At 33.4% G+C, this 23,048-nt stretch overlaps 1 protein-coding gene across 6 annotated transcripts in view; it reads right to left on the reverse strand.

Annotated features, from left to right (window-relative positions):
- Nucleotides 1–2,208: 2,208 nt before the first annotated feature.
- LOC145292134 (FAST kinase domain-containing protein 5, mitochondrial-like) overlaps nucleotides 2,209–23,048 on the reverse strand; it is a 44,277-nt gene continuing 23,437 nt past the window's right edge. For all 6 annotated transcript variants that reach the window (XM_080138245.1, XM_080138249.1, XM_080138246.1 and 3 more), the window contains exons 4-7: nucleotides 19,512–19,674; nucleotides 16,555–16,717; nucleotides 8,882–9,020; nucleotides 2,209–2,353 (exon numbers count right to left, since the gene is read on the reverse strand). In XM_080138245.1, the coding sequence (XP_079994371.1) occupies nucleotides 2,267–2,353; nucleotides 8,882–9,020; nucleotides 16,555–16,717; nucleotides 19,512–19,674 (552 nt within the window). In that variant the 3' untranslated portion in view covers nucleotides 2,209–2,266. The remainder of the gene's footprint in view (nucleotides 2,354–8,881; nucleotides 9,021–16,554; nucleotides 16,718–19,511; nucleotides 19,675–23,048) is intronic.

A 23,048-nucleotide genomic window follows, 5' to 3' on the forward strand; every position in this document is an offset into this window, starting at 1 on the left:
GAGAGAGTAGTAATACCTAAAACGTTGCAGAAGAGGATTTTGAGAGACTTCCACACAGGACATCCGGGGATAAATCGGATGAAGTCTCTAATGAGAAGCTACGTATACTGGCATAACATGGACGTCGACATAGCTACAACAATAAATAGATGTGAAGGATGCCAGTTAGCGGCAAAATCCCCACCTATAGTACACAAACCTTGGCCGAAAACCGACCATCCATGGTCGAGAATTCACATGGACTTCGCTGGTCCAGTAGGAGAAAATTACTACTTAATTGTAGTAGATAATTATACAAAATGGCCTGAGGTAATGCGTTGCAGGAATCCAACAATGAACAACTCAATAGGATTCCTACACGAGTTATTTGCACGATTTGGTGTACCAGACACACTGGTCACTAACAATGGAACTCAATTCACATCCACAGACTTTAAGGAATTTTGTGACGTTCCAAGTAAAGCATATCACTACTCCGCTGTATCATCCAGGATCGAACGGCCTCGTGGAGAGGTTCGTGGACACGTTAAAACGAGCGTTGAAAAAATCCATTGGGATACCAACGGAAAAAGCTTTGCAACAATTTTTGCAAATATATAGGGTAATACCGCACCCTAATACCCCGTCAAACATATCACCAGCTGATTTAATGTTTGCCAGAAAGGTGAAATCAGCGTTTGATAAACTATTGCCAAGACAGGCAATTGTCCGAAACACTACACACATGATAAGAAAGAAATATAACTCGGGAGATTGAGTATATTTCAAGTGCTATAGGAATAACACTTCTTACTGGGAATGTGGAGTAGTGGATAAACGCATTGGTGATTGTACATACATGATTAAAGGTCCACAAAATATACATAAAAGGCACCTGAACCAAATTAAAAAACGCCACATTCAAGGTGGTGATTATACAACAGCAGTCGAAGAGGAGGAAACCATGGACATCATATAGGAATCCTTTAATTTGGAACCGCCTCAATATACACCTGAACCCCGAAGATCAGGTAGAAAAAGAAAGTTTAATGAACCATTAATGTTAAATCCCAAGAAAAAAAGATATTGAAATATGTGCGACTTCAAATCTTGGGAAGAGGGTGTTGTGGTTGCACACATTCATTTGCATATGTGGATAGTAATTATACATAAATAGGAAGACTCAGTTAGTCTGAGTGTGTGTTCACCAGAAGCCACCGAAGGCTGCCGAGAGCAGATATGTTTCTCCAGCAAAGACTCTCTTATTTGACACCATTATGTAAATATCCTGTAAATATACCTTTTCCTAATACACTTCTTATTTGATCTACTTTTGTTTGTTGAGTCGTCATTTGTATTGCTTTCTACGTTACTTGTTTCAACTTGCAAACTTAACAGATGCCAAAATCGATTCCTTTAATTATCTATTTTATTTTATTCACTTTTTATAAAACGTCTTCCATTGCTTGTAGTAATAATAAAATAATAAACATTTATTGATTTAAACTTCCAGTAAAACCAAAATCTCTAGATCACACCCTCACAAGTTTGAGAAAATGCGTGCACATTTAAGATGTGTTTTTACAGTAACCAGGACAAAATAACTTTATAGTAAAATATTTAGAGATTTATAAAAAAAATTGGAATCGGTAACTGTATCGGAATCAGGGATTTTGTACAGAATCGGGGAAAAATATTGGAATCGTCCCATCACTAATGCTAACCTGTAGATTATATAAAGGGTTCTATTTGAAATTCCATACAGATTCTCGACTTTGACAAGATATACCTGAATAAAATTGGATGTTACATTGCCCGAAATGTTGTGCAAATAACACTTAAGAACAGAAGAATCCAAATAATATGTTTATTGTCTTGGAGTTTTGAATAACAATCACTGAACAACCATAAATTCTAATGAATCAAGAAGGAAAGAAAATCTAATTGGTGAAACAATGTTGGATTTTACAGCATCTCAACCGCCAAAATCGTACACATCTTTTTTGTTTGGACATTGTCTCATATATTTTGTAAACAAACAATCTGTAAACACTGGTTTCTATTTAACCCATAGATGAAGCCCTTACAGATATACTGTCACTTCATTAGTAATGGCAACTAAGAAATGACTTTTCACTCACAAAAATTCTGAAATTGGAGCTTCGCTACAGGATGTACTTTGAAGTCATAAACAGAACAATATGTAAATAAATAACTCAACATTAAACATTAATATAATAATTTTTTTTTTTTAATTTTATTATCTAGAATTAAATTTTTAAAATTCCTAGGTATTACTTGGATCAACGTGAAAAATCTTTTTTTGGAGATAATCAATTTGCTCGAGACCTCCAGGAAGCTCAAAATATGGAATCTGCAAAAAAACAAAAATAAATAAAATAAAATCATAAATATATATTTTTTATTAACAAATATGGCTATGAAGAAGAATGTCATACATAAATATGGATGTGTATCTCTTTCAAGGACACTAACAGAATAGTTGAAAAGAAAATGGCTTTATTAGAGTTTGTGGGTCATTACAGTAGAAAAAGAAAACATAGTTACAATATGCATCTTTTTAATGTGTGTTTCATGAAGAAATTTATATTTCAAATACATTATGACTGGTTATTTTGATGTTAATTAGGATAATTAATCATATTTTAGCTATAATCTGTATTTTTCATAGATAAAGTTAATCAGAAAGATTAAAGTGCTTTTTAAATATTACACCTACTGCCTGATGTATATTGACAACACTAATATCTCAATTTCCTGTGAAAATCTACAGTGGAAAGATGCAATCAGTTTTATTCAATCAAAAAATTTGTCGGTAAATAGTTCTTATAACCAACATAAAAGTTGCTTTAAGTAACTTACAAAGTCAAATGAATCTTAGAAAGTACGTATTTCATACTAGTGGCTGCGCCACGTTGGCATACACAACGCCGAGTCAAACACAAAATCGAGTACACTAAACATCAAGTACACTCAACATCGTCTTACCATCAACGCTTACCCTGTGAACTCGGAGTATGGGAAATTCCTACATGCACAAAACAAAATTACTGAAAAAACAAAAATACCCTAACTAAGGGTAAGGATAATGAGTAAACGTTGGATAAGATGATGGTTAAAATTATTACGAACTTGCCAGGATTATACCTGGAATCTTCTGATCTGTAGTCAGACACGTTATCCATTGTGCCACAAGTCTTGTCCGTACGCCAAAAGACGTTACTGTGACTATACAGACAGTGCTAAATTCCGTTGACATAAGCAGATAATTTTTTTGACAAAAACGAAACAGCCCAAAAGCCCTTATTTCGGGGTCTTTGTGTGACTCGGCATTGTTCGTTACAGACCATATATAGATAAGGATAATCTAGGGACTCCCTCCTTCCAGGGCCAATTCATACCATCCAAAAAATTCCAACAAAAACCTAACAGCCAGCCATGGTTTTCCCCTGAATGTGCTGCTACCATCGCACACAGAAATCACTTTTTCCATAGCTACCAACGTAATAGATGTACTGAGACTAAAGCTGCTTTCAGGACTGCCAGCAACCACTGTAAAAGAGTAATAAAAAAATGCAAGAGAGCTATATGCTCAGTCCATTAAATCCAAAGTAGCTGAGCAGCGGCTTGGTTCCCACCAGTTCTGGCAAATAGCAAACAGGATCTTGAACAGAAGCGTGCGTTCTATCCCAACTATCATCAATGGACCTGAGGTCATCTTGTCAGCATCAGACAAGGCCAGACTATTTGCCAAGAACTTTGCAGCTAATTCTACCCTATGCGACAAAAGCCATCAACTCCCCATATTTCCTCCTATAAGAGACAACACGCTATGCAACATACAAATATCTGTGCGTGAGGTCGCCAAGCTAATCAAGAACCTTGATTCAAGTAAAGCAACTGGCCTTGACGGCATTCCAGTTATAGTGCTGAAAAAGCTCCAACCAGAACTTGCCCCCATACTTACAAAACTGTTTAAGCGTTGCCTTAAGGAGAAGTGCTTTCCAACACCCTGGAAAACCCCATCAGTATGTCCTGTATTTAAGAATTAAGGTGAAAAGTCATCTCCCTCTTAGTACAGACCAATAAGTCTCCTGTGTGTCATGAGTAAGTTGTTGGAATCCATATTAAATAAAGAAGTAGTCAACCACCTCAAAAGAAACAACCTTCTTAGTGACATGCAATATGGTTTCCGCTCTGCAAGAGCTACAGCAGATGTGCTAACGGTTATATCTCATAGGATTAGTGAATCTCTTGACAAAGGTTTCCTTTCCTGGGCAATTGCTTGACATATCGAAGGCCTTCGATAAGGTATGGCATAAGGGCCTACTTCACAAGATTTCCAGCTACAGTATCACCGGAAATGTTTTCTCAATCATTAAATCATTTCTCTCTGATAGGTTAATAATAGTGGTTGATGGGCAGAAATCAGAGGCCCACAGTATTAATGCTGGAGTTCCTCAGGGGTCCATCCTGGGCCCAACTTTCTTCCTGATCTACATCAATGATCTCCCTAAACACATACTTAAATCATTCGTTGACATCTATGCTGATGACACGACCATCTATGACAACACATCAAAGACCGTAAATGACAAAGTTCTAACTCTCTCTCCTTTGATCTTGAGCGTGTGGTACAGTGGGGGAAGAGGTGGCTGGTCACTTTTAATGCATCTAAAACCAAGCTTCTATCTTTCCATCATCAACGCTCTGATACCCATCTGGCATCAATTGAAATGAATGGCTCTCGTCTTGGGGAGGCTCCATGTTTTGACAAGCTTCTGGGTTTGACCTTTACTCCTGATCTGAAATGGAACACGTATATCAGGTCTGTTGCCAAGGACGCTGGGAAAATGGTGGGATCCTTCTACCGCTCCAGAAGATATCTCACTACTGATGCAATATTCTATCTGTATAAAAACCAAATATGTCCAAGGATGGAGTACTGCTGCCACATCTAGGCAGGAACTGCTAAAAACAGCCTATCCTGCCTTGACAGAGTACAAAATAGACTTTGTGGTTTAGTCGGGGATGCCCTTTTCTCTTCCCTGCAGCCTCTCTCCCACAGAAGAGACGTTGCGAGCCTGTCTTTGTTTTATCGTTATTTCTATGGCAAGTGCTCGTCTGAGCTCCAATCTCTCGTCCCCACTCGCCAATCTTTCACGAGAAACACCCGTCTGGCTGAAACTACTGTCAATAATTTTCCCCACTATTTATCTGTGCCTAAATCCAAACATAGATTCCATGAACAGAGCTTCTTTCTCAGAAGTGCACGGCTGTGGAACCCTCTTCCATTTGCCTGTTTCCCACCTGACTACAACTTGGATGTCTTCAAGTACAACATAAAAAAATTCCTGATGAACCGCCCCCTTAAGTAAGACACTCTATCAAATCTCCAATACTAATGATTACTACAATACTATCTCATTGATTACTGTACATGCAATAACCCTTATTCCTGAATGTCCTCCGGGCCTTGATAAGTGGTGACCCCCATGTAAAAAAAAAAAAAAAAGAATTTTTCAATTCGGTGCATCCATTCGAAAGTTTTATTGGTATATACACACACACACACACACACACACACACACACACACACACATAAATAAATAAATAAATAAACATTTAGAATTTTATTAATAGTATAGATTGAATAATATAATCGGACACTAATACAGTAAGCTATTCAAACCCTAGAAAATTGTTTATCTATATAATAAAATTGTCAAACAATATATCGTTTATGACAACATTCAAGCATAACTTTTTACATTAATTTTTGCTAAGTATATTATAATTTTAAACAATTTGTATTTAATTAATCTAATGACCAAACGATAGTGTAAATAATTCCATTTCACAAAAGTCCAATTTTTTAAATAAAGGATGAAAAAAAAAAGGGATAACATGCATCAGCTGTTTAAAAAATATTATTTCCTACCATGTATATTTTTTATGTTAAAAAAAACAAAACTTATGTGATTTAAATCATTTTGTAAGACATTTCATTTCATTGTACAGCTGACTATATTTCCCTATTGAATTATCTTTTTAAAAATATAAATATTTTCCAACAGTAAATTAAGAGAAAAGGTTAAAAGACAGAAGGGAGTTTTTCTTGAGCATACCAAAATCAGGACAAGTCAGTAAAACAGAAAGTGTCCACTCAGTCATGGCTGCTATTTTTTAAATTGGAAATTGACAATTGGTGCTAATCAAAAATCATTATTTTAGGTTGCTTTGATTCAGGCAGAATTTTTAACAGAAAATTTGCTAAGAATTAGTACCAGCCTTAGACCTTTGTTTACTGAACATTTCTTTAAGAAAGTTAATCCTTGCAACTGCAGAGAATATTAAAAACAATTAAATGATTGCTATGACAAGAATGAATTGCTCTGGAATTTCTCTGGCACCATCATGTTAAAGACAATTTCTTTGGGAATATTCTGTATCATTGATATGTCCTGCAAAGTGGATATATTTGTTTGAACTAGCTAACAGGAGGGTATTTTTCTTGATCATACCAAAATCAAGACACTGTTACTGTATTTGAATAATGATCGAGTAAGTCGCCTTACTGAATGGGTGTTCATGGTCAGAGTTGGTATATTTAAGCTTTCACTGTACCTCACGACATATCCCTTGAGTGGCTCCACCAGTCAATATTTATGGCTTAACCAATGAATAATATTCTTGCGAGGAAGAACCCGGATGTATTCATATTCATTGCATTAATGATATACATTACATACTATAATGCTTACTGTGCCAGACTATATAAAAACCTGATTTTGTGATATATTTAAATGGTTAAATTTCCATTTATAAAAAACTATTAAACTATTTTAAAAATATTCTCAAAATTAAAAGAAAAGCATTCAAATTATTAAAAAAAGGTTAATTTGATAGTAAATTTCTTCAAAAATAAATAACAAAATTTAATTTCCAATTATAAAAACAGATTGATTTTATTATGTGTCAATCTATATATCTATAAAAGTGAACGTGTCTGTCTGTCTGTCTGTGTGTCTGTCTGTCTGTGTACATTTCCCTACGCAATAACTCTGTCAATTTTTAGTCTATAGACTCGAAATTTGAAATACCGGGTACTGAGATTTGGGAAAATCGATGTGACGGGTGTCAGCCAGAAATTTGGCTGTTAAGGGGTCAAATTTCAACGATTTGACCTTTAAGAACTCTACCAAACTCCTCCAACAATTTTGGGTCTAGACACTTGAAATTTTAGATATAAAGAAACTAAATAAACAATATAAAGGAGCGCATGACTGGTTAAATGGTTGATGTTGATGCTGAAAGCATTTATGCAGAGGTGAAATCCAATTTAATCTATTGTCATTTATACACTTAATATAGTTATAAGAAACATAGCAATTTATGTTCAATTAATTGTTTTCAAAAGTATTATTGTTCAGGATTAACTCTTTTGTTGTGGAAAACGAATATATCCATTTAAAATATTAATATCGTTAACTACAAAAAGAGGATTTACTTCATGGCTTTGAAAAAAAAAAATGTTTACTTAGTGAAAAGCATATAAATGATCAATGACTTCCCAAAATCATGCCAGGTTTGAGGACATGTCTTGCATGGTTTTGTTTGTTTTGTTTTATGGAATATCAACCTGTTTCAGACTATTCAATGTTAAATGGAATCATTTTGGTAAAAGTTTTTTATGATTCAAGTACTTTAACGCATTCTTGTACCCTGACATTTATCTAGCCTTGCCTACTACAAATAAACTTGTAGTAACAAAATTCTTTTTCTATTAGTCAATGCGTGATCGGCACATATGATAACTTTAACTGGCATCTCAAAATAACACATATTGAATACTACGTTTACGAGTTATCTCATATTTGGCCCCTGCCATGTATTTTTTTTCTAGCAAATACGTATATAAATTATAAGTTGAATGATTCACTATAAATAAAAGCTGATTCGAGTTATTTTTATTACAAAAAATATACAAACTGATATTCGTATCTGGCACACTAAGATATTTTCTTATTAATGTGCCAAATACGAGAATATTACAAAATAATACAAATTTAATATATATTCCATATTATATTCATATGCAGCATTTGTGGACTTTAATTTTTAGAAATTGCAGATAAAATAGGTTTGCAATGACAATAAATTTAACAGAGATGTAGCTGGCAACGAATGTGTTAATATTTATTTATAATGTTTGGTTTGGTTGTTTTGTTTTTATGGTATATCAAACCTTTTTAGGTACAGTCATTTTGGTAAAAGTTTTTATGCTTCAAGTTCTTTATATCTTCAAATATTTATTTATGGTGTTTGGTTTTGTTGTTTTGTAGAAGAAAATTGTTGTTTTTGTTTTTGGCTTTGCAAAACATGACTGAATTTTGGAAAGGGAAAAAACAATAACATTTAATGTTTGGCGCATTTTAGGTCAGGTTGTTGCATGGAGCGAAATGATATGAGAATGATATAATGAATATTTAACATGAGACAATATAGTAAAATGTGACCAGGAGACTTTGGTGGTATGGCCATATTGAAAGAATGGATGAAAGTTTTTTGATTAGAAGATGTAGAACAGTTGAAGTAACAGGTTCAGTTCATGATGGAAGGTTAAGGAGAACATGGGAGGAAGTGAGAAATATGGATTTGAATGGAAGAAGGATAAATAAATACCTGTGCAGAGATAGGATAGTTATGATTTTAATTTCTAAAAGTCATCCAACACATGCCAGCATATAAAATGGACATCAAACTGAATATGATGATGACGGCAACCTTACTTTTTGATCTTACTGTTGAGCCAATTTCATATGTATATAAAATCCAGAAGAATTCTTTCTCATCAAAGCAGAAAAAGTAATTCACTTACTTCCACAACTTTAAGTCCTTTCTTCTTTAATTGTCGTAGCTTCGTTCGGTGAAGGCCAAGAAGATGATAAGTGAAGCTGTCTTTTTCCTGGTCATGTACTCGACAATAGCAATTTGGCCCAAACAGAAGTACTGCTATTCTAAAAAAAGATGAAATAGCAAAAGAAATAAAACAAATGACTAAAGTTAATAAAAATAAGAAAAAAAATTTAAATTAAATAAAATTGTGAGTGCTTCTTCAGATAACAATCCTCAGTAACTGCAGGTCCTAGATATGACCTTAAACTATATCCAGTGGTGAGGCCCCAGATTGCGGGCTTTGGGGAGTGTGGAGGCACCCTTTAATTGCCACTGCTCCCAGGTCCACTCTACCAGAGTGGTAGTACCTGTTAGGGTCCCAACTATGGGTTGAATAGAAACCGACTTGAAAACAACAAATATATTCTATTAAAAAATTTTTCTTCAAAATCTTTGGATTCGGCATTAAATAACCTGAAAATGGTTGATATGCCGTAAAACAAAAACAAATACCAATAAGTAACTGCAGTAAATATGATTTGAATTATTGTGCAGAAAAGTAATCACGGTTTTAATGTGTTGTGGTGTTAGTGGTTGAATAAATGACGAGAAAGACACAGAAACAATTAAATATGTATTAACAAAAATACATAAAAATGGGAATTGAACAATATCTTTGCTCATGGCAGGACTAGTTGTGAATTACCATCCGTTTTGTGTGTCTGTCATCGACTTTCTCATCAATTGCTTCTTGTCACCCGGAAGTGACGTCATAGAATAGTTCATTATTCCTACTAATAGGGATGCATCCCCAACATAATGAAAACTAACAAGTTTTTTTTTTTTATATTTAAGACTAAGGCAAGTTGTCTTTACTGTCTCTCTGGCTAAAACTCAAAAACTACCAAAGATACACTTACAAACTATACATCTTCTAAATTAGTATCACCCCAGAATCCCCTTCTACATTAAAAAGCAAATATAAAAAGTCTGTAAAATGCATGTACCTGTGGCGAAATGAAAATATCATCTTCCAAAAATCATGTATATTGGTCAAGTAGTTTTATTTTAGACTAAGAAAATCAAATTTTATGAGTAAGAGAGGAGCAACTGCATTGCATCCTGAAAATAATCTTAACAAAGGAGATAACTCGACAATAATTCAAATTTTTTTGGTGTAATGTCTACAAATTTTCATTAAACACTTAAAAATGATTTTCTGTCTAAAAATATAATTACTTGGTTTTAAGAATATGATATTTTTGTTTCTTCATAAATACATACATCATAATAGTTTTTAGTGCTTATTTGAAATTATATTTATTTAAAAATACAAAAATTCTTTATAATCTACATACTCGTCATGAAACGAAGATGTCATTTTCAAAAAATCAAGTAAATAAATAAAAAAATTTTTAACTAAGAAAAAAAATTTGTGATTTTTAGTGATTTCAATACTTAATGAATATTTGATAACATATTTTATATATATATATATATATATATATATATATATATATATATATATACACACACTAGCATTTCAACCCGGCGTTGCCCGAGTGTTTGGAGGTGCATGTTGAGCAAAAAGAAAAAAGTGGTCAATTTTTTTAATTGTGACCACTATAATGACCCCTTAAAATTTATTGTTTTGGGCTCAAATCAAGTTATTAAGTTAGATCTATGTCCAAGAAACCTATATCTAAAATTTCAAGTCTTTAGACCCAAAATTGTCGGAGCAGTTTGGCAGAGTTTTCAAAGGTAAAATCGTTGAACTTTGACCCCTTAACAGCCAAATTTCTGGCCGAAAACTGATCACGATTTTCCCAAATCTCAGTACCTTGTATGAAATTTCGAGTCTGTAGACTTAAAATTTAGAGAGTTATTGCGTAGGGAAATGTACACACACAGATACACGGACACGTTCACTTTTATAGATATATAGATAGATTAAACAAAAATATATACGTATATATAAATATATATGGAAAAAATTTTGTGTTTACTGTAAACTTTTTACGCAAATATTATGCAAGTATAAATCATGTAGAATATCTGCATGGATATAATTACACGTAATAGTTAACTAAAGATGATCATCCCATAAGAAAACCGAAAAAAACTAATAGGGAATTAATTGAAATGAATGTTTAAAAGAATATGCAAATTAGCTAGATCTTTTGCTAGTGAATGCAATTCCGCAACCCATATATAAGAAAATTGTATTTTATTTTTAAATAAATAGAAAAGTGGGGTTTTAATATGAATATCAATACACACAAAAGAAAAACAAATTTATAGGAGTATATATATATATATATCTATATAATACTAAAAGTCTATGGATCTTGTATGTTTGCAATCAGATTTCCGGTTTTCAACATCCGGTTGCGCATGCGTAAATAGCAACGTCTTCAATCCGTTATTCCAATTCCGGAATTTTTATATCGCTTTTAATACAAACAATTTCATTTAATTTGATCAAATAGTTATTTATATATACAAATAATACATAGATTCATAGATAATTATAATATATATTATAAAATCTATTTATCTATGAATCTATTAATAATATGAAATATTACCCTATACAATTTATGGAAAGAAAACACCTCTCACTTTTCCTCTAATAGATTTCAACACTCCTACTCCCTCTGTTTTCGTTACGTACGCGAGAAATAGTTACGTGTATGTGTCAGAGACAGAAAAAGGGAGCGATGTAAAACTGGATAGAGTTATCCCCCTTAACTAATGCAGACCTTTTTACTAGAGGGCGTTATTACAAAAAAATTTCTTTTTCTTCTTCCCATGTTTTTTAAAGTCGTCTGCTTACATTTCCAAACGGAAAGCTGAATCGGTAAATGCACACATTTCTATTACATTAAATAGTGTTTTCCTTTACACAATGGGTACTGAATGTTTGCTTAAATTAAATGAAAAAAGTTACATTTTATTTTCATTTTCTATTTAAAAAGCCATTATTAACATGTGGAGAGTGTTTTTTTTATTATTCTGTACTTTCAACTAACAATTTCATTTAAAAGATGATATATCAAAATTTGAATTTAACTATAATAAGGATTATGATACCTGTTCAGTGCATAAGTATGACCAACCACTTATAATTCAGTAACTGTAATTTAAAAAAAATAACAATTATAATAAACAGAACGACTCATAGAAATCTATCTATATTCTTTTTTCATTTTAATATACTTTCATAGAAATGCTTCTGTTATGTAAAAAAAAACTATTTTCTTTATGCCACAAGTGTCACGCTCATACATGAATTCCATAGCTAATATAACGTACTGACCCAACGGGTCACGGGTGGTCTAGTATATATATATATATTATAAAGCTGAACGTGTGTGTGTGTGTGTGTGTGTGTGTGGTCACGAATAGGCTCCTATATGGTTGACTATTTTAAAAAACTGATTACATATAATGATAGAAGATGTATCGAGGATCAGGAATGGGTATGTTTGATCTGACAGAACGGTGGTTCATAAAAATTGTGGGGTCTGCGTTCGCGCTTGGCCTCCAAAGTACAGAAATAAAAAATGAAAAAAAAAACGTTTACAAGGGTTTTTGATATAGATGTATATAAGAATAGTTTGATAAGTATGTTTCAACTTAAATAGGAATGGTATAATAAAATTGTGGGGTCTGCGTTCGCGCTTGTACTCCATGGAAATATGGCACAAACTTTAAGACTTTTCATATCTATTTGCATAAGTATACTTTGATAATTATGTTTCAGTTTGAAGAAATATGGTATAATAAAATTATTGGAGGTTCATTCGTGCCTGACCTCCATAGAATGTAAATATGTCACAAAGTTTAACAAGGTGTTTTAAAAGGGATGAGGGTGCACAATAACACCTTAACTTTAATCTTAATTCACATTAGCTTTTATTTATTTTTTTGAGTTGAATCATATTGCATCGAATAAATTCACGTTCTTATTAAAGTGAAAGCCAAAAAAAAAGTCGGAACTTTAGACAATTCTCTACACAAATTTTGCATAATTCTGTTTTTTTCCTTCTCCACTTGCACGTGGCACTCTTTCGAAAATAGATAAACAGATAAATAATAAAAAATAAGAACGTTACTTGTTATCGTGTCAAAAGAAGAAAAAATCCTGCTCACGTGATTACGTGTCTTTTTAAAAACATTTACATAACCGTTTTATTTTTATTTATATATCTGTTTAAGCTTTTTTTTGTCAGTGTACTAGAAGGAATTCAGTTGATTACAACCCTTTCTGCGTGTTCTTTACATTACAATAGTACAACCCTGAATCCGACGGTGCAATACTACACCGTTCAATACTGTAAAACTGAAACGAAGCTGTTCTGCTTTAAAAGGCCGCTATTTTCTTCTTATTCATATTTATATCGATTCTTTGCTTTAAAAAACTAAAGTAATTACGTGTTTACTTCTTTAATATCCCATTTTGATGTTTCGGATTATTTTATAAAAATAAGTAAAGCTTCATTATTTTCAAAACTGTTTTTGTTTCTTTGTTTTTCAATATTTCGTTGATATTATTTAGTAAGAGTGTTTAGCAGAAAAGCCAACAAACAACTACCTGAAAAAATAAATATACAAGAAATAAATGTTACCATAGTCAATAAAAGTTCAGTTCATGTTTTTTTTTGTTTTGAAATAGTTTCTAATGCTCTTTACTTGAAATAATTTCAGCGAACCGAAATTAAAACAAAATTTGAGGCGATAACTACTTAAATGAATTTTTATATAAACTACACATGCCATAATCGCATATTCCTCAAGCACAAAATAACGGAAAACATTAAAATATGTTTATAAATATTCCTTACATTGATGGAACTCTCTTAAAATTGTTAACACAGAACGTATCAGGTGCCCCTCCTTCAAATTGAAAACGGGGCTCTCCATTTCAAAGTCGCTGCCATTTTGATTTTTTTTTAAACCGGTTCGTGAATTAAAAAAAACATTTTTTTTTACAAACTACTTAAAAATACAAACCAATGAACTTTTCTACTATAAAAGTAACTTTTATTGACTATGGTAACATTTATTTCTTGTATATTTATATTATTATATATATAACATTTTCTCTTTGTAAGGAAACATCATTTTGTTGAACCTAGTCAATGACGGGTACTTCTGCTAGTATATATATATATATATATTAAAAAACTCATCTCAGCAGTCAGTACATGAAAAGTTTAATGAAGACATTAAAAAATGAAAATATTGAAAAAAGGTTATATTGTACATATCTGTTTTGGACTGAAGATCTCCGAAAAATTTTTTTACTTAATTTGATCAAGTAGTTTTATTTTTACAGAGGAAATCAAAAAATTTGAATATAGCATACTGTTTACATTGTTTTTCTCAATGTTGTCCCTTACTTTTGGACGTTCCGATTTTGAAAATAAATAAATAATTGTTATAATCCTTTTTCTATCCTTTGCAAATGATTCAAATTTTAGTATGTTATCATGGATGATAACGACTACCAGTTGTCAAAATTTCAACTTTTCACAGTCATTATTTCTAACAAATATTAGGTTTTAAAATTTTGTCCCTTAGTTTTGGACGCTACTGTATAAACATATAATTGAATAAATTTTCTGAATTTACATTTTAAAAAATATTTTTACGCATATAATTTTTTCTGCCCATTTCAAAGCAAACATTTTTTTCTCACTTTAATAAATTTAAGATGGCCTTTTTAAAATACTTCCTTATATATATATATATATATATATATATATATATATGTGTATATAGGCATGCACAAACAGTACTGTTTTGTTGTATCACAACTCATCAGTGCGGCCAGACTAGCACATTTTTCTAACTGTGGATTGAACCTACAACCATTGCGTTGATAGTCGGCAATTCTAACCACAGGACCATGGTTTGGTGCTCACAAACGACTCATGAAATGTCCATTAAATAAACACTCGCCCATCGCTTTTATAGTGCTCAAGCTGCTAGCTTGTTTACAAACAAAAAACAGCTTCGCATAATATCTAAATAAGCAGCGAAATGAATGTTTCCTGGAATCCATATTAAATAGAGAAATAGTCAACCACCTCAGCAGAAATAACCTTCTTAGTGACACGCAATATGGTTTCCGTTCTGCAAGATCTACAGCAGATGTGCTAACAGTTATATCTCATAGGATTAGTGAATCTCTTGACAAAGGCTTCCTTTCCTGGGCAATTGCTCTTGACATATCAAAGGCCTTCAACAAGGTATGGCATAAGGGCCTACTTCACAAGATTTCCAGCTACGGTATAACTGGAAATGTTTTCTCAATCATTAAATCATTTCTCTCTGATAGGCTCATAAGAGTAGTGGTCGATGGACAAAAATCAGAGGCCTGCAGTATTAATGCTGGAGTTCCTCAAGGGTCCATCCTGGGCCCAACTCTCTTCCTGATCTACATCAATGATCTCCCTAAACACATACTTAAATCATTCGTTGACATCTATGCTGATGACACAACCATCTACGGCAACACATCAAAGGCTGTAAATGACAAAGTTCTCTCTGATTCTCTCTCCTCTGATCTCGAGTGCGTGGTTCAGTGGGAGAAGACGTGGCTGGTTACTTTTAATGCATCTAAAACCAAACTCCTATCTTTACATCATCAACGCTCTGATACCCATCTGGCATCAATTGAAATGAATGGCTCTCGTCTAGGAGAAGCCCATGTTTTGACAAGCTTCTGGGTTTGACCTTTACTCCTGATCTGAAATGGAACACGTAGATCAAGTCTGTTGCCAAGATCGCTGGAAAGATGGCGAGATCCTTCTACCACTCTAGAAGATATCTCACTACTGATGTAATTCTCTATCTATATAAAGCCAAGTACGTCCAAGGATGGAATACTGCTGCCATATCTGGGCAGGAGCTGCTAAAAACAGCCTATCCTGCCTTGACAGAGTACAAAATAGACTTTGTGGTTTAATGGGGGATGCCCTTTTCTCTTCCCTGCAACCTCTCTCCCACAGAAGAGACGTTGTGAGCCTATCTTTGTTTTATCGTTATTTCCATGGCAGGTGCTCGTCTGAGCTCCAATCTCTCGTCCCCCCTCAATCTTTTACGAAAAACACCAGTCTAGCTGAAACTACTGTCAAAGATTTTCCCCACTCTTTATCTGTGCCTAAATCCAAACGTAGATTCCATGAACAAAGCTTCTTTCTTAGAACTGCACGCCTGTGGAACTCTGTTCTTCTGTTCTGTCTGCCTGCTTCCCACCTGACTACAACCTGGATGTCTTCAAGTCCAATGTAAACAAATTCCTGATGAACCGCCCCCTTAAGTAGACACTTTATTAACTCTCCACACTAACGTACTGTACATGTAATAATCCTTATCCCTGAGTGGCTTCCGAGCCTTGATAAGTGGTGACCACCTTGTAAAAAAAAAAAATGCTTGTTTATATACATATATATATATATACACATTTAAGTTTCTTAGATCTTATCTTTATTCAGTTCTGTATTAAAATCTAAGGGAATCTATTGTAAGCAAGAACCCACCATCAAGTTATGCAGTAATTCCATGACTAGTTTTTTTGGTAATCTTATCAACCGACAGACAGAGAGGAGTGAAAATATTACTTTACTTGTCGGACTTAGTAAATACCTTTGCATTGAATTTCCATTAACTAGATGAAGGAGGAGATTATTGAGAGAAGACTCTTCTGCTATCATAGAACTTTTCATCGTTTGCGCCTGTGAATTTTCATAAGATTTCCATAATTTAACCGGAACTGCTTCACCTTCAACATCAACACGGATTTCAATATCTGAAAAAAAAATAAAAATATATATTAATATAATATATTAAATATAATAATCTTGTTTTTGCCGTAATATGACTATAACTATTGTAAACAATTCATTAAAGATTCTTAGCTATTTTATCTATTGTTAATGAGACATGGTGGTTTCACACACCCACCTCTGTCACCTTAATGATATTGGCAAGTAAATCTAATAGGTCTGACAAATTTTGAACTTAGTATTTTGTAGTTTGTGTTAGTATTAGTAGTATTTATCTTCGTCCAATAGCAGACTGATGTGACACAAGGGTCAAAGAAGTGGGATTGAAGAACCGGCACCCTCAAGGAGGAGCACTCTGGCCTATAAAAAGTGCCTGGGCAGTCCCGTTGGCATTACCGGTAGAGGCGCCCTAGGTAATTAGCAATAAACTCTTTCTCAAAGAGAGAAGACAAAGCCTGGGACAATGGACATCCTGGAACTGCATAGGACCAGCAACCTACCTCAATCAACATGGAAAAGGACATTTCAGAAATGGCACAGACTCTGGATTTTTGCGACCCTGAGGAGCCATGTTTATACTAGTAGTCACTAGTAGGGAGACCCGAGATTGCCCAGGATTTCATAAGGATGAACACGTTTCATCCTCCCATATTTTATTGTCATCAAAATCGGTAAAATCGCCTATTTTTCAATCAAATCGATTGATTGCTATCTCTACTTGGGGACCCATTGTGGTGCACCAGGAGGAAGCTTCACATTCCTCCCCGCACTAACTTAGTCCATAATACATTGCACTGTAGAGAACCTACTGTTGAGTTTATAAAATTATTTTTATATATAATGGCTGGAATCAAAGTTTAAAATGCAAAAGTCAAGTATCATGGTTCAATTGTTTTCTAAGCAGAAACATTCATTTCGAACGCGCTTCTGTCATATCTCATATCAAAAACTTACTGTATATTTTATATGTTTGGCCTTTCTACTTGTGTGGTGATACTGGTATGAATTAAAGTTTTAAATGCAAAAATCAAGTATAATGGTTCAATTGTGCTTTAAACAGAAACATTCATATTGAATGCGCCCCTGTCATATAAAAAAACCTACTGTTGATTTTATACGCCAAACACATTTGTTTGTACAGTGATAAAACTTCCTAAATGTACTCGTGATGTAAGACTGTGTAAAAGTGGTAACTATGGTAAAAATCGGACTGTTCCACCTTAAATATTTTTCAATTATTATCAGAGACATTCTAGTACAAAAAGTATCTAAGAACACTCCCAGACACATAAGATAGATTTGTAAATTTTTTAAAAAATCGGGCCAGCAGTTTTGGAGTCCATAAGGAACAGACACACAGAGAAAGTTCTTTTTATATAATAGTAGAGACTATGCATTCTTCCCTAATTTGGGATCATGGATTTTCCCAGATGCAAATATTTACCTAATGTTTTTCTGTTTTAGTTTTTTTTAGTCTAATATTTAGTCTGTATTTATTTGTTTTCAAAGAACTTTTGATTTTTCCATTGTGACAATGTCCAAACTTCGAATTAAAACACAATTGTGAATTGATTTTCCAATTAGATAATCAATTGGTTGCCTCAGACATTACAAAGAAATATCGATTTTATGAATCATTACTAAATTTAATGCAAAACACAAATCTTAGTAAAAATTAATATTTATAATGGAAAAAATTCTTTTAAAGCATCTCTTTGAAACTATGTATAAGACTCAAATAATTTTTTATCCAAAAATTTTTTTTTCTGACTTTTATCTTAAATCATTCTGATAACATATCCTTCATCAGAGATCAAAAGTGTTTCATAACTAGGGCTATGACAACGGAATATTCTTTTCATTCTCTCGAGTATATATCAGACACAGTTAGACACAGTTAATCAACCGAGAACCACATCACTCTTAGATATCAATGGATACACACTCAAGAGTCAAAACAATGAAAAGAATATGCTGTTGTCCTAGCCCGATTCATAACATATGTAAAGTTATCTTTTTTTTAATTAAAAATCCTTACTAATTATTTAAAAAAAAGGGTAATATCTTTATATTTGTCATGTAACACTTTTGATCTCTAATTAAGAATATGTCATTGACAAAAAATTTAAGATTAAAGTCAAACAAAAACAAATGATTTTTAATAAAAAAATATTTTCATCTTATATGTGGTTTCAAAGATATTTTGCTATTTTCAAATTTAATATTAATACATTTTCACAGAAGGTAGATTCTCAGGACTTGGTGAAGGTCGAGAGAAGTTGGAAAGATGATCAGGTTTGGCCTGAGAGAACTAAGCATGTGTATATAACTAATCAATCAAACCAAATTTATTGGTAAAATAATAGCAAAGCAGAGAAAAAAACATAGACTTAAGGCAGTACATCTTAGTATATACTGTGACTCCCTATTTGGAGTTTCAATTGGATGCTGTTATGAGAGCTGACTTTCAATCTGTTGTTTTTTATGTATTCCTTTTAATGAAAGGATGCATCCAAGGGTATACCAAAGTAGTGTTGGTACAGTTCTGAAATGGTATTTCAGGTCATGTGATGTAAAGAGATCAGTTGGTTTCTCAGTTTCTGAGATAGAATAGTCTTTACAGAGTTTGTGTGCAAGTGGTTGCTTCTGTATGAGAGAAGTTCATCTTGAGATGATGGGACAAAAGGTCACTTAATAAAAACCAGCTGATGACTAATAAAGAATCATTTTTTTTAACTGCAAATAATTATTTTGTTTGAATTGTTTTCTTCATCAATAATTATAAGAAAAAAAGATGGCCGTCAAAAGTTTGCTTACCTGCAGTTTGAAAATGCGGCAGAAAGAAATCTATTGAATATTTCTTTTTATTTTGGAATAATTTGTTGAGGCTCTGGACAAGATCAAAGAAAATGGCATCTCTATGAGAAAGATTTTTGAAAGAAAATTTTATGTCTGGCATCTTTCCAAATATTTCATGGTTCTGCAATGAGAGAAAAACTAAAGAATGTTAAGTTTCGTAAAACAAAGGAGTATTAAAAATTCAATTAGAAATTGGAAAAAAAAACACGAGCTAACATAATTGAATAAAGATGAAAAGAAGAGGAAGAAAAGACATGAAATAAAAAGGAAAAGAATAAAATAAAGAAAAAAAGGTAAATTAAAATAAAGGAGAAAGAAGATAAATAAAAAAACGAGAAACATGACGAAAAACAGGATAATCTATATATAAAAGAAAATGTAGTTTTATTTGCGTGCTCATCCAGCTAAAACTCAGAAACCATCAAAGATACATTTACAAACTTTACATCATTTGCGATTTTATTTCTCTTAAAAGTATACATATGTACATATATAATATTCATAATCCATTTGCCATGGGAGACGAAAGTGATTATACAATAAAAATGACTGCTTTTTCTGACGATTAAGTAAAAAAGGAAAAATGTTCTGAACTATCCATCCATCACGTCACACTAGCAACTTCCTGTTTGAGACGTAACTACTGGGGCACATAACTCTCACTCAACTTCTAATAAGAAATTCTACTTATTTTTAACCTTACATGGAAATTTCTCATACTAACTTTATTTTTAAAGACCCACATTTAAATATTACACAGCCCCTATCTTTTTGTAACCCCTCCAGGGTAGCTCAGGTGCATAGGCTCGTGGTTGAGATGCACCTGTAGCCGATACCTGTGGCGTCACCCGTGGTTTCGTCTAGTGGTGGAATTTGTCTTCGTCGGTCACTCTCTGGTTCCGCTTTCAAATCAGCTTCCAAACGTCACCTGAGCTATCGGAGAAATATATTGCATTCACAACAGCATTCCAATCAAAGAAAAGAAACTCAAAACTTAATTGTTTTTTTTTAACATAGAATTGATTATTGTCTTCGACTTTACAAATAATAGTTACACACTAGCCTAGTCATGCAACTTAGGGGTCTGGCAGTTTTCTTTCCTTTACCAAGTTCTCCGTTCTTCATCTACCATCAGTCCACGGGAAGGGATCAGCTGCCAGAGCGAAAAGAAGACACCGATTCGCCAAGTGTCATGTTTTTATCAAATCAGTCATTCCTCCCTTCATCTTTTTGGAGTTATTCTTTCTTTTTTTTCTTTTCCTCTCCCTCTCTTCTTTTATCCTATTAATTTGTACTCCCTTTTTGCCTTTCTTCTTTTGAATTCCCTCCCTTTCTCTGTTCCCATAATTTCTAATCCTCCTCTCGACTTTATCTATACCAATTTTTAACCTCATTTGCACTGAGGTGTTAACCCATTATCAATTAGGCGTGATTAGTCACCCCGGTTGAATAACGCGGCGACCCTCACCCCAAGCTGTCAGCTAAGACATCCGGGCCTCCTCATCTCGCTCAACAGAGATTTTAAAAACAACCTTTCCATATATAACAGCAATGAGATAAAACAATTATCATTTGTTTTTTGTTTTTTTTCCTTTCTGACAAAATCCCATAGACATTTCTGTTTAAAACAACATCAAACCATCATCATCATTAGAATTCAGCCGTGCGAATTCCTCTGAATTTGTGTCAACTAGCAAGGTCGCTCGGCATCGCTCGGTCCCCATCGGGTCACATTTTTTGTTGAAGATGTTATCGTAAACATCGCTGATTGGATTTGTGTTTATAACTTTTTCCCTTCAATGGTGTAGCAACATTAAGGTACATAAATATAAGAATAATGATGTAATGAATTTGAATGCATTTGATTTTCTTCACATAACAATATGATTGGCTGGATAATAAGCCATGAATACGGATGGCTATAGCAACCTGGGAGAGACACTGAAGATATGCCAATAGCCTAAAGCTTAAGCATATTACCAGTTACTGTTACAAACAACCATTCATTAAGGTGACTTACGAGATTGTATTACTCAATTACTGTAGCCAAGACGCCTCAGCTATTTCAAACAAATATATTCCTTCCCGGAACATATCAAATAAAAAAAGTTTTCAAAAAGTTTTCATTGATGTTATCCTGGCATCAAGTGTTTTGGATGTTTTTAGCATCGTACACCTTCAGCCACTGTATCTTGCTGGAACTGATCAAAAACAAGCTATCATCCTCATCCTCATCATGGTCACGTAGCATTATTTCATCAGGCATATTCTACTTTTTGTTTGATGCCAGTTTCCATTTTTAATGGTTTGACTTTTAATGAAAGATCGTTTTGGATTTCTCTTTTTATATCACACTTTCTTCAGTGATTACTGGTTTTCTATCTAGCAAGTTTTTTTCTATTTAATAATTAAAATGATTAACGATAAAAAAAACTAAAATGAAATGTGATGATTATCTATATTATACTAGCCTGGGTGCCCGGCGTTGCCTAGGTGTTTGGAGGAGTGTGTTAAGCAAAAAAAAAAAAAATGGTTGTAGGCAGGCAGGCTTGAATTCATACCGCACAGGAGGAAAAGAACATGAAAAAAAAAAACCTGACGTCTTTGCTATTGCATTCATCACCAAACCGAAAGTGGTGAAGATGTAAATTAAGGCTAGTCAATCGAAAAGAGGGGATGACTTTAAAAAATATTGTCGAAAAAAGTGACCCCTCCTTGTAGAAAAGTGCCCAATTGAGGATGAAGGAATTAATGTTTTTAGCCAATTTTTCGATATTTGTCATCCGAAGGGTCGAGCTTCAAAATGATACTGATCTCGTGAAAATTTGTCACCTTGGTCAAAAATTTTAGGCTGACATACATATATGCATACATTTAAACAGACAGGTGAGATTTATATTATAGACTAGCGTTGGAGGTGTGTGTGTTGGGGGAGGGGAGGGAGTAGATCAAAATAACCCTGTTTAAAAAAAACAATGTTGGCCGGGTGTTTGGAGGTGTAAAAGGAAAAAAAAATTTTAGTAGGAAGGTAGGCTGGAACTCCGAAGCCTTGATACAAAGGTGGAAACGAAATGGAAGAAAACCCTGAGACCTAACCATCTCGGCCACGAGGGGAGAGGAAGTAATAAGTGTCGTAAGTTAACGTTTATAAAGTGAAATTGACAGGTGCAAGAAAGTTAAGTCGCGTGATGTTTGACCTTGAAACATGACGAGGCTGCAAGCCAGTTTTCGCTTTTTTTATACTGAAAAGCGTGACGAAAACACTGTGATAAAAAAAAATCTCAAAAATAGGGCATAAAAGTTGTGAAAATTAAAAATAGACGTGACCCCCAGTCATAACTTGTAGATATTATGATTTAGACATTATATAAAAAGTTTTAAGAAAGAGTGAGCTGACCGAGAAGCCCAGTGAAAAAAGCCTTTGGCGAACATACAAAAAAATACACACACACACACAAACACACATTTTCGCTTTTATATATATAGATTTCTCTT

The sequence above is a fragment of the Euprymna scolopes genome, chromosome 13 (genome assembly GCF_053919585.1).
Source record: "Euprymna scolopes isolate OS-2025 chromosome 13, ASM5391958v1, whole genome shotgun sequence".
Classification (NCBI taxonomy): domain Eukaryota; kingdom Metazoa; phylum Mollusca; class Cephalopoda; order Sepiida; family Sepiolidae; genus Euprymna; species Euprymna scolopes.